At 40.1% G+C, this 13554-nt stretch overlaps 1 protein-coding gene across 1 annotated transcript in view; it reads right to left on the bottom strand.

The window, feature by feature from the left end:
* The window catches only part of ACTR10 (actin related protein 10), a 33429-nt gene extending 20567 nt beyond the window's left edge, over positions 1-12862 (bottom strand). Inside the window, exons 1-5 of the mRNA XM_019009658.4 lie at positions 12476-12862; positions 9838-9910; positions 4751-4833; positions 3658-3766; positions 1352-1459 (exon numbers count right to left, since the gene is read on the bottom strand). Of these exons, the coding sequence (XP_018865203.1) occupies positions 1352-1459; positions 3658-3766; positions 4751-4833; positions 9838-9910; positions 12476-12552 (450 nt within the window). The 5' untranslated portion in view covers positions 12553-12862. The remainder of the gene's footprint in view (positions 1-1351; positions 1460-3657; positions 3767-4750; positions 4834-9837; positions 9911-12475) is intronic.
* Between the last annotated feature and the right edge of the window lie 692 nt (positions 12863-13554).

Raw genomic sequence — 13554 nt, 5'->3', positions numbered from 1 at the left:
TTTGCTAAGTATACTGGTAAGAGCATCAGCTTTGGAAACAAACATGGGTTTATATCCTGGCTACATGTTTGTAACAAGAGTCAACTACCCATCCCAACTGTAAATATTCTCATTTATATAATGAGAATAATAATACTCACGTTGCATGGTTGTTTTAAGAATTAAACACAAAGTACTTTATACTAAAAAACACTACTGCTTGATTAAATTCCTTAGGAGTTAATGATGCTTAATTTCCTTCCATGAATATTTTTTCTAATAAATATACATGTAGATCTCAAAATTGCAAGAGTCTTACATTCATGCATGTCAACATCCTTTTCAATAAAGCAATGTCCACTAGGACAATTCTAAGAGATGCTCATCTATACTCTGCTTAAATATTTATAATGAAAAGAAATGTACTAGTTTATATGGTCAGTAATTAAATTTTGGGACAGCTTGAATTATTAGTAAGTTCTTGCCTATGGTCAATGATATAAAAACCACAGCACGTACTAAGAAAATTACTATGTGCCAAATCCTATGCTGAACACTTTATATATATTACCTCACTCAACTAACACAACTCTTCTATGAGATGGAAATATTATAATCGCCAATTTATAGATAAAGAAACTGAGGCCCGAAGAGATTAAGCTACCTGACCAAGTAGTAAAAAGCTTAGCTGAGATTTGCATTGCACTTATTGTGTATTTGATTCTAAAACCCAAGCTTGTAAACACTAAGGCATACTGCCTTCATGAAAGCCTCTGGAGATTTAAAAAAAAAAAAAAAGAAAAGAAAAAACGTATTCTTTTTTTTTTTTTTTGAGACAGAGTCTCGCTCTGTCGCCCAGGCTGGAGTGCAGTGGCACGATCTCGGCTCACTGCAAGCTCCGCCTCCTGGGTTCACGCCACTCTCCTGTCTCAGCCTCCTGAGTAGCTGCGACTACAGACGCCAGTGAGCTCTTCAGCTGTTTGAAGGCTGATTTCATGTTGCCATTAAGTTTTGAAATCTTTCTGGATTGAACGTACTCATTTCAGTTTCTCCAATTACTCTTTGTATGATTTTTTTCTTAAAACTTGACTATTCTAGTCAACTTGACACATCCTGATTTTTCTTTTAAAAACTGAACATAATATTCATGAGGTATACTCCTGGAGTATATCCTGGGACCAAATGATAATAACTTCTACAAAAAGTAAACTTCAGTCTTACAATCCTGTGAACTTTTTCCACATTGTAATTCATATTTGTACATAGTAACCCAAAATAGTTCAGTACAATACAAATCATTTATAATTAGCCCAATTATTTTAGTTAAAGTAGAGTAAAAACTGCAAAGGTGGCTGGCTGACAAAAAAGATATGGGTAACACCAGGCTTTCCCTATATCCACAATCTAGGACCATGGCAGAATTAATTCCAAGCGTCAGAAGAGCCATTAGATGACTTGGAGCAAGCAAGACAGATGGAACCTAGAAAATAACAAAACCAATACAACAAAACCAGAATGAGTGTCATTATTTAAAGGTATTTGCCTTATATCCAAATATATTTGAAAAAATTCACAGGAACATTATATTAATTTATATGGTGATACCTACTCAACCATTTTATGAGAGTAATTAAGAACTAGTTTGTTGATTTATATAAATTCACTCAATAACCAAAATACACTGTAATAAAAATAGCTCAACTGTTTCATTCCAAAATGACAATTATGAAGCATTTTTCTTTATTCTTGTTCTCTTTTGGAAGGGAAAATTGAAAGGGATAAAAGAAGAGGTCTAGAGGCTGGGCACAGAGGCTCACGCCTGTAATCCCAGCACTTTGGAAGGCCGAGGTGGGCAGATCACCCGAGGTCAGGAGTTCGAAACCAACCTGACCAACATGGTGAAACCTTGTCTCTACTAAAAATACAAAAATTAGCTGGGTGTTGTGGCATCTGCCTGTAGTCTCAGCTACAAGGGAGACTGAGGCAGGAGAATTGCTTGAACCCAGGAGGCGGAGGTTGCAGTGAGCCGAGATCACGCCATTGCACTCCAACCTGGGCAATAAAGCAAGACTCTGTCTCAAAAAAAAAAAAAAAAAGAAAAAAAGAAGAGGTCAAGAAACACAAATTTAGAGGAAGATGTTAAATTTAAAAAATAGAGAGATGCCTTTACCATTAAGATGAAAATAGAGAAAAAAAATTCTTCATTGTCTTTATTTGCAAAGTTTGTAATATGAACTATATATTTTTACTTTTTCTTTTTATTTAAATTTTTATTTTTAACTTAGAGACAAAGTCTTGCTCCATTGCCCAGGCTGGATTGCAGTGGTGCAATCACAGCTCACTGCAGCCTCGACCTCCTGGGCTCAAGCAATCCTCCCACCTTAGTCTCCTGAGTAGCTGGGACTACAGGTGCATGCCACCACGTCCGGCTAATTGAACTGTAATTGGCAGTTAAAATTAAACCAAAGAACAAAATATACAAATAGTTGGCTCTGTGCAACATTTTTTTCAGTAAGAATTTGCCAGACCTGGTGGCATCCCAAATACTAGATATTCAATCAAAATATGAGAGTCCATCATAATCGAATGGCAGACAAAATAATGGCTGTATTCCCCTTATCTAAATAGATAAAGTAGGTATTCTAGTCATATAGAAGATAAGGATATTAACACAAACTCTAATTATAAATACAGAGAATATTCTACTTTATTCAGATAACAGCTGACACGACTTCTTGTTTTGCTTTATGTTCTCCTTACTACAAATGAAATTCCTGGACTCATGACATCAGTAAGTACTGGAGGCTATGCAACCTGATTCCCTGTACCCGCTTTACAAAAATATAACTTAGAAATATTAAGTGCCTTTACCTCATAAAGACATTGTGATTTTTGGTATTAGGTATGTTTTGAATTCAGTAAATGTATGAAAACACATTTATATGTGCTTAATTTCTTATACACTTAACACATATAATCTTACATTTTCCCTTGCTGATAAAACCTAAATTTTAAGGCAAAGATTTTTAAAAATTTGAATAATTAAGATTCTGGTCTACTATGAAATATACTAATCTTAAAACATATTCTTGGTGATAAAATAATCCTGATTCCTATAAAATCAAAGCTACAGGTAATATTACTTATATCATGAGGTAAGTCTCATTCCTGGCATTACCAACTTACTCTAAGGGAGGCACTGAATATTCCATTTTAAAGGAATTTGAAGCCTAAAATGACAAAATTCAGAACAGTACAACTAAACAATGGAAGCTAGAAAGATCTGGAAGAAATACATCGCAAAGTCCACAGCACAGAATATACCTTTTAATTCTGAATTAAAAAAAGTCCCCAAATAGAAAAACCTATATTAAAATAAATAAACAGTAATAAAAAGAAATATCCAATTATGTAAGCGTTGGATGAAATGCTAAAGCATGAAATAACCACACAAAGGAAGAAAATAAATGGCCAGTTTGAAGAATCTTCTGTTATCTGGTTCCCCAACTACACTGTGTGCCATATACAATATGAGACAAAATAGGGGCTTTTATTAGTTTAAGTTTTGAGTACCTACCAACAAAAAAAAAGAGAAGATTCCCTAAAAATTGCTAAGAATTTTATTGCTTCTCTTTTTATTTCAAAAGCAATTTACTTATTTGATATAAAGACAGGTACCTCAAAATATTTGAAAAGAACACGAGTGAGTGTCTCTCTGAAGTGAGAAGGACATAATACCGATTCGATAATCACAACTCGGCGGTCTCTGGGATTCACCAATAGATGCCTGAAAAGTGAAAGTTTTAGTTTTAAAAGTAAGTAAAAGTTTTTATTCATTTTGTTAAGTCATACAATTTAAGAACAGTGAAACTGTACTACCTTAGCTTAAGATATTTTATCACAAAAAGACATCTTCATTTTATTACCCCAGAAAGATAACATTTCTGACCTCTTACTATGTACCGTGCAGTGTGCTAGGAACTTCATTAACTTACTTATCTCAGAAACCTAAAATTATAGCCTACTATGATTACCAACTTGAGCCATTATATAGATTTTTTTTTTTTTTGAGACAGGATCTGGCTCTGTTGCCCAAGTTGGAGTGCAGAGGGGCAATCTCACCTCACTGCAACCTCAGCCTCCTGGGTTCAAGCCATCCCCTGATCTCAACCTCCCGAGTAGCTGGTACTATAGATGTGAGCCACAGCACCTGGCGATATTTTCTTTTTTTTTAGGTTACGATAGTAATATATGCTTACAAAGCTCCAAATATTATGACACGTAAAACTTGCAAAGTACAAGAACCTTATATTTCTACTACCCAGAACTATCGCTGATAGAAGTTTGTATATTTTTTTCATTCTTATGGATGTATGGGGGTATGTTTTAACAGAAATATTCATTCCATAGGTGTGGTTCTTTAACTTGCTTATTTCACTTATCGATATATCCCACACAGCTTCCTGTACTACTACATACAGATGCAGAATTCTTTTTAAAGAGCTGCATGGTATTTCACTGTATGAATGTAGAATAATTTAATTATCAGTTCACTTCATTAATGAATATTTCATTTTCAATATCTCTTTATGTCTGCCAGTTTTCTAGTCTTCAAATATATTTTTGAAAAGGTTGAAAATAAGCATGTAAAAATGGCAATAGAAGTCAATTTTTTTTTTTTTTTGGCCTCAGCTGTAACACAACCAATTATCACTATGGCATTAGGAAAATCTATGTAATCATAAAAGCTAGAAAACAAAATGTATCTTACCTGAAATATAGTATGTGGATGAATTCCTTTAGGTAGGAATATAATTCTTCTGTATTGATATTATACTGAACAACTCTGACAGGCTGTAAAAAATTAAAATGATTTATTAATTTATATTAATAAAATAACCTCAAATTAAGATTAAAATGCAATTATTTACTAATACATTTTCTGGGAATAAATTAAAAGCAATCTGTATTGACAATATAAAAATTAAATACAGAGTAATCTCTTAAATTAGGAATCCTTAAGAATCGGAATGTCTAAGATGGCAGAATGTTTTAGTCTGTGGTAATGGAAGTGTGTGTTCATAGGAAGTAAAGAGCGTGGCTCACATGCATTTTTCCTCCATCTGACTTATCATTTTGGCTTGAATGATAAAAATCAGCTTTGAGGCCAGGTGTGGTGGCTCATGCCTGTAATCCCAGCACTTTGGGAGGCCGAGGTGGGTGGATCACTTGAGGTCAGGAGTTCGAGACCAGGCTGGCCAACATGGTGAAACACTGTCTCTACTTAAAATACAAAAATTAGCCAGGCGTGGTGGTGCGTGCCTATAGTCCCAGCTACTCTGGAGACTGAGGCAGGAGAATCACTTGAAAACCCTGGAGGAGGCTGCAGTGAGCTGAGATGGCTCCACTGCTCTCTAGCCTGGGCAACAGAACCAGATTCTGTCTCAAAAAACAAACAAACAAACAAACGAATTTCCAGCACTTTAGGAGGCCGAGGCAGGTGGATCACCTGAAGCTAGGAGTTCAAGACCAGCCTGGCCAACATGGTGAAACCCTGTCTCTACTAAAAATACAAAAATTAGCTGGGCGTGGTGGCGTGCACCTGTAGTCCCAGCTACTCAGGAGGCTGAAGTGGGAGAATTGCTTGAACCTGGGAGGTGGAGGTTGCAGGGAGGCAGAGGTTGCAGTGAGCCAAGATCGTGCCACTGCACTCTAGCCTGGGTGACAGAGTGAGACCCTGTCTCAAAAAAAAAAAAAAAAAAAAAAAAAATTCAGCATTGAATAAAAAGCATCAAAGTCTTCCTCAAATACTCAACTTGGTTCAGTCCCTGTTAGTCCAAAAACACTGATATCTTCTCTTTTGCAACATCGCCACACTGAATTACTTGTAAAATGTCCCCCTTTCTGCTAGATTATAAGCTCCATGCACAAGAACTATTTCTGGCTTGCTTATGATATATCTTTCTTCAAATAATACAGTTCCAGGTACATAGTAGGTTGTTCATAAATATGTGTGATAAAAATGACAACAAACACCATTAGCACAAAAGCAGCCTACACACATATTACCAAGCCATGAGTGCTAAGTCAATGCTAATATATAACAATGGCTTCACTTATGATCCTCAGAAAGCTCTCAGTACTCTGATGCATCATTGGCAGACCTCTCTTCATTTACTCTTTCAAAAGAAGTACCATCAACCTAACTTCTTGATTTTATGTGGCTTAAAGAAGATTCCAAACCATATATAATCAAATATAAATAATTTTTTAGGTATCTGTCTTTTCAAATGAAGGTAAAAACTCGTTCGGGTGCAGTGGCTCACGCCTGTAATCCCAACACTTTGGGAGGTCAAGGCGGGTGGATCACCTGAGGTCAGGAGTTCGAGACCAGGCTGGCCAACATGGCGAAACCCCGTCTCTACTAAAAATACAAAAAAAAAATTAGCTGGGTGTGGTGGAGGGCGCCTGTAATTCCAGCTACTTGGGAGGCTGAGAGAGGAGAATGGCTTGAACCCGGGAGGAGGAGGTTGCAGTGAGCAGAGATCATGACACTGCACTCCCGCCTGGGTGATGGAGTGAGACTCCATCTCAAAAAAAAAAAAAAAAAAGATAAAAGCTCAAAGCACCAAGGAAAGTGGCAACAAAAACGTACAGGGTCTAATCCAGTAAGAAATCTATCTGGTAACACAGTAATGCCAATTGTTATAAAGCAAAATGACACGAAAAATTAGTAAACAGGAACTTCCATTCCCCCCCCCCGTTTTTTTTTGACATGGAGTCTCCCTCTGTTGCCCAGGCTGCAGCACAGTGGCATGATCTCAGCTCACTGCCACCTCCGCCTCCCAGATTCAAGCGATTGTCCTGCCTCAGCCTCCCGAGTAGCTGGGACCACAGGTGCCTGCCACTACACCTAACTAATATTTGTATTTTTAGTAGAGATGGGGTTTCACCATGTTGGCCAGGCTAGTCTCAAACTCCTGGCCTCAAGTGATCTGGCCACCTCAGCCTCCCAAAGTGCTGGGATTACAGGCATGAGAGACCACACCCGGCTTCCATCACATTTTTGAACATCAAACCACCAATATCTACCATATTTCTGGCTTGTCCAAGGATTTGCAGAAAATTTTAAAATCAATGAAATGATTCCTTAATCAAGTGTAATTAAAAAGATTTCTGGGCCGAGTGCAGTGGCTCACACCTGTAACCCCAGCACTTTGGGAGGCCAAGGCGGGCGGATCATGAGCTCAGGAGATACAGACCATTCTAGCTAATACAGTGAAACCCCGTCTCTACTAAAAAATACAAAAAATTAGCTGGGCGTGGCGGTGGGCGACTGTAGTCCCAGCTACTCGGGAGGCTGAGGCATGAACCCGGGAGGTGGGGCTTGCAGTGAGCCCAGATCATGCTACTGCACTCCAGCCTGGGCGACGGAGCAAGACTCCACCTCAAAAAAAAAAAAAAAAAAAAAGATTTCTGATGTATGTAAATGCCAAATATAAACTGCTGGTCTCGTCTATTCTGCTATAACATGTTGTTTTTTGTTTTTGTTTTTGTTTTTTTGTTTTTTTTGAGATGGAGTTTAGCTCTTGTTGCCCAGACTGGAGTGCAATGGCACAATCTCAGCTCACTGCAACCTCCACCTCCGGGGTTCAAGTGATTCTCCTGCCTCAGCCTCCCGAGTAGCTGGGATTACAGGCATGTGCCACCATGCCCGGCTAATTTTGTATATTTAGTAGAGATAGGGTTTCTCCTTGTTGGTTAGGCTGGTCTGGAACTCCTGACCTCAGGTGATCCGCCTGCCTCAGCCTCCCAAAGTGCTGGGAGTGAGCCACCGCATCTGGCCAACATGTGTTTTTATAAAACCAAATATGCTTGTATGCGATTGCTAAAAAAGGAAATAATGTCAGAAAAATGTTATAGTTGTATTAGTTAATATTAGGCAAGTTATAATGGAAGTATAACCTTCATCAAGAAAAAGAAAGTCATCAACTCAGTTATCACACAGGTAGATATGCTTTCAGATCTATTCATAAGAAAAGTTTAAATAACTCCCTACACCAGCAATTCGTGCCTCAGAGTGGATCCATGACTCTGCTGGGTTGCATTTCCTCCTAGTTGCTACTTAATAACAGTCCCACTGGCTCAGAGCTTGCTACCATCTGCACTGACTCAGAACCCACTGGCTAACATTTTCAATCCATGACTTTTATTTTTATTTGTTTATTTTTGAGACAGGGTCTCACTCTGTCACCCATGGTGGAATGCAGTGGTGCAATCTTGGTTCACTGCAGCCTCAACCTCCTGGGCTCAAGTGATCCTCCCACCTCGGCCTCCCAAGTAGCTGGGGACTACAGGTGCGCACCACCTCCACGATTTTCTTTTCTTTTCTTTTCTTTTTTTGAGATGGAGTCTCGCTCTGTCACCCAGGCTGGAGTGCAGTGGCGCAATCTCGGCTCACTGCAAGCTTCGCCTCCCGAGTTCATGCCATTCTCCTGCCTCAGCCTCCCAAGTAGCTGGGAATACCAGCGCCTGCCACCATGCCTGGCTAATTTTTTTTTTTTTTAGTAGAGATGGGTTTTCACTGTGTTAGCCAGGATGGTCTCGATCTCCTGACCTCGTGATCTGCCCGCCTCGGCCGCCCAAAGTGCTGCGATTACAGGCGTGTAATCTGCCCAGCCCACAATTTTATTTTTAATATTCCCTAAGATAGCCTCCAGCCACACTCAGCTGCCTGCCAATCCTATTTAAATTTTGTGGAGGCATCAATTATCGTTTTTGCTAGTCCTCTGATTACAAAGTTACACAGGTTTTGTATGGACTACCTCAAGCTTATTTTTCCCATAAGCCTGTTTTGTTTTGTTTTTTAAAAATGTACCATTTTGCAGAACAAAGGTATTTTCTGGAATGCATATATAATGTTACTGTGGTAACAGCTACATCTCATTTTTTAACAAGTGAATTTTATAACATGCAAAATCATTCTTTCTACTGGTTGTAATTTCTAATCTGCCAAATTAGCTGTGGCAAGAAACTTTTTGAAAGTTTGTTTTCAAAATTCTCTGGGTTTTGAAACTGTAAATAAGGGAATAAATATCTGATATATTATAAATAATAAAATAATTCAGTGGTTATAAGACTTATAAAAGTATTTTACTGAAGTTAAAATTTTTCTCTCGATATATGATTCCATTTACATAAAATGTACAGAAAAGACAAATCTATAGAAACAGAAGGTACACCCTAATGGGCTGAGGATAGGAATGAGGATTAATTGTAAACGGGTATTAGGGATTTTACTGGGGTGATGAAAACGTTCTAAAACTGGATTGTGGTGGTAGTTGTACAACATGATATACTTATGCTGTGCAAAATTAAACCTTGATAAAGTTGATTTAAAAAGAAAAACTTTTCCTTGGAAATATAGCCACAAAGTATATAGTTAGTACTGTTTCTTGTTTCTTTTTTTTTTTTTTTTTTTTTGAGACAAAGTCTTGCTCTTGCCCCCCAAGCTGGAGTGCGATGGCTTGATTTTGGCTCACTGCAACCTCCGCCTCCCGGGTTCAAGCAATTCTCCTGTCTCGGGCCCCTGAGGAGCTGGGATTAGAGGTGCCTGCCACCACTCCCGGCTAATTTTTGTATTTTTAGTTGAGACGGGGTTTCACCATGTTGTCCAGGCTGGTCTCAAACTCCTGATCTCAGGTGATCCACCCGCCTCAGCCACCCAAAGTGTTGGGATTACAGGCGTGAGCCACCACGGCTGGCCTTTAGTACTGTTTTAATCAATCTTACTTGAAGTCATATTTTAAAATATTTTATAGTATGGTATTTATTTTGCTAATTTTTTTTTTTAAATACCTTAGGCATCCCAGCTCTTTTTATCACACTAGGAATTATACATCTTGGACCAGTTTCTCCAGCAAATCCACACCTGCAAATAAATGGAAAATTGAAACAACTTATAGTATTCTTTTAAATATTTGTCACAGAAACTAATTTTCTCTGTATTTGTTTCAAAACAATGGCCACAATAACATTTGAAAATACCTGATGTATTTAAAGGGATCAAAAAAAAAATCACTCCACAAAACTAATAAGTTAATACTATTTATTAATGCTTGTGTATTAACAGAAAAAAATTCTATCAAATTCGTGATACTAAAAAAAACAAATGTATTATTTTAGGGCAGCATTTACTTTTTTTTTTTGAGACGGAGTCTGGCTCTGTCACCCAGGCTGGAGTGCAGTGGCGCGATCTCAGCTCACTGCAAGCTCCGCCTCCCAGGTTCACGCCATTCTCCTGCCTCAGCCTCCTCAGTAGCTGGGACTACAGGTGCCGGCCACCACGCAGGGCTAATTTTTTTTTTTTTTTTTTTTGTATTTTTAGTAGAGACGAGGTTTCACCGTGTTAGCCAGGATAGTCTCGATCTCCTGACCTCGTGACCCGCCCGCGTCGGCCTCCCAAAGTGCTGGTATTACAGGCGTGGGCCACCGCGCCTGGCCAACTTTTTTCCTAGTTGTTAATTTTAGCAGAATTTAGTCAAGACATATCTACAACTCTGAATCTGTACTACATTATGTGACTTCATTCATATAATTCATCTGTATCACTCATAATTCCATCATTCTAATATTGTTAGCTTCCATATTGGTGTATTCACTTTCAGTCTACTTCTTATGATTATGCATACATATTTGACATAGTTATAATCACACTTCATACATAATTAACTCATACAGTAAGCTTCTGCCCATATTAACATAATCTTCATTGCTATCACTTTTTTTTTTTTTTGAGGCAGGGTCTCGCTGTGTTGCCCAGGCTGGAGTGCAGTGGCACAAACTCAGATCACTGCAGCCTCCGCTTCCCAGGCTCAAGCGATCCTCTCCCCTTGGCCTCCCAAAGTGCTAGGATTTCGGGCACGACACCACCGCCGGCTAAATTTTGTATTTTGTGTAGAGCTGGGTTTCCCCATGTTGCCCAGGCTGGTCTTGAACTACTGGGCTCAAGTGGTCAGCCCGCCTCAGCTTTCCAAACTGCTGGAATTACAGTATTATTTTTAAAACCACATATTTCATTATTTTAAAACGATGCTCTTTTCTTGAGTATTTAGGTATTTCCATTTTTGTTTCATGTTAGTAAAACAAAAATTTGCTAAAAACGTTGCTAAAAATGATCATCATACTAGTTTAGTCTTAACATCACCTGTCTTCTTGTCCTTTCTAGTTTTTGATACTGCTCTCCTCGTATTCCCAAATAATTCTCTCCATCTCCTCCTATTCCCGTCTCCATGTTTACTTGCATCAGTGCTCCTCAAACATCTCAGAATGCAAGCCATTAGACTTCAATTCCTTTTTTATTTCACACATTTATCTTATCATCTTCCTGCTGTCTTATATAGCTTTTTGCTTATTTCTTCCAAGTACAGCCAAAATAATTATCTTTGACTAGAAGCCTCGAACTGTTTATTACGCTTTCAAAATAATTTTAATGAGAAAATATAAATAAGTAAGGGCCTCGCATAGAACAATAAGAGAATGTCATTAACCAAGGACTATGTTTAATCCAATTCTGGAGTTCCTGGGGTCCAATTTTTAAATAGGCTCTTTTAACCATTTAGTCAATAAATAGTTATTAAATACCTACTATACGTCAGGAAGTGTCTAGAGATACAAAAAGATTTTTCAAATGTTTCATTTTCATAAATACATATATGATGTAATTGCCTGTTACTTCCCTCTCTGTTGAGCCCATCACAAGGACTCTTAATCTAGGGTCCCAGGACCACAATGATTGTCCGCCAATTCCCTGAAACTGTGGGTAAGGATCTTAAGATTTGTGCATTTGTGGTTTTCATCCAGCCATTAAAGAGATCTATGCCATCCGAAAGATTGAGAACCTCCTCTCTATTGTTTACAAGATGGTTTGTTTAAAACATGTCAAATCTAACCTTCGAGTTTAGGGGAGCCAACAAAGGATTTCCAGAATCTTATCTATAGGGTTTCACCTCTTAATGTGCCCAGTCTCCCTAATTCTTGAGGAGCGACAGCCCTGTCTTAAACATCTTTGCATTTTAAGCACCAAAATAAGCTCCGTTCAATATTTTATGATGAAATTCGTCATCGAGCATTTACATTCGGTTGGCTGCCTTCCTCAACTGAGGAGCCCAGGGTAAGCGGGGTCTAGGTCACGGTTGTCATCCCCTACACAGATGATCCCAAAGGGTTTGTTGGGTTTGGGGTGATGACAAGGGGCGGCGACGAGGGCAATTCAACCGAAGCTTTCTGGGCCTCTCTGGGAGTCAGACCCCGATCCTCGGATTCGCATCGCCCAGGGAGGAAATAATAAGAGCTGTTATTTGCAAGGGCGCTGGTTGAAGAAAAGGGGAGGCCCAGAGCTGCCCAACGAGTCGGCGATGAGGACCCAGGCAGTGCCTGGGGCTCTGCCACCCGCCCTCCCCTCGGGTCGAACACAGCTGGCGTCACGGCCACTCACTTGGTAAAGGCCTCTCCCAGGTCGATCACGACCGCCGTCTTCTCCCCGCCGCTCCCCAGGCCCTCGTAGAGCGGCATGGTAGTAACGCCGACGGAGAGAAGAGGGTCGCAGTCTCCGCGGCCAACAAGTCTCGGCGCTCGGGGGGCGGGGCCGGGGCTCCAGCGCTCGGGCGTCGGCGACGGCGAGGGCCTCGCGCGGCCGCGGCGCGCTGGGCCCGGGCTGTCCCAGGCTGTGCCTCATTCCGCGTTGGACCCAAACCCTTGCAGGTGCTGCCGTCGCCAGGACTCGGGGAAAAGAGGCGCTGGCGGGCGCGAATGCGAGTGCGTGGGCGCGGAGGCCGCGGCGATCAGGCGCGCCGGTCGCCCTGAGGGGGCGGAGCCGGCCTCCCTGTCCTTCCCTCCCAGCACGCCCCAAAGCCGCACCCACGCGCGGCTGTGAAGAGGTTCGGTCTCAGCTCACTGTGAAGAGGTCACTGAGGACCTGGCTGCCAAGGGGCAGCCGAGAGACGACGCAATTCCGAAGCTTTGATTCATGCTCTTGGGGGGCAAAAGATGCTGAGACCCTATTCTGTGCTAGGCGTTTTGCCTAATATTTAATCTTCTCAAGAAATATCAAGAATATGTGTTTTCTTATCTGTGGGGACCGACGCTCAGAGAGATTAACTTTCCCAGTGTCCCACGGCAGAGCCAGGAACAAACCCACAGACTTCCTAATTGCAAAGCCTATGCTAATGATGCTTTAGAGAATAATACGTACAGACAATAGTTAGTAGTCTTTCTGAAAGTTTTTATTTTACTCCAGAATTAAGCAGCTAAAGTAGCGTCTGTGAATCTTGAATCTGTCCATGGAGGAGCGGTCGGGATGGTTTAATAGAAGAAACATTGAAGCAAAGGCCCCTATTAGGTTGGTGCAAAAGTAATTGCTGTTTTTGCCACTACTTTTAACATTTACGTTACTGTTTACATCTTTGTCACTTCACAGCTTTCTGTGAAAATATTTTTTTCCTGCAAATATTAGCTCTAACTGTATCTATGCATAGGAGTGGAAAAGACTGTCAAAGGAGAGGCTGTGCAATAAGA

Source organism: Gorilla gorilla, chromosome 15 (assembly GCF_029281585.2).
Source record: "Gorilla gorilla gorilla isolate KB3781 chromosome 15, NHGRI_mGorGor1-v2.1_pri, whole genome shotgun sequence".
Classification (NCBI taxonomy): Eukaryota; Metazoa; Chordata; class Mammalia; order Primates; family Hominidae; genus Gorilla; species Gorilla gorilla.
Note: the sequence above shows the minus strand (reverse complement) of the source record. Positions and strands in the feature narration are given on the sequence as shown.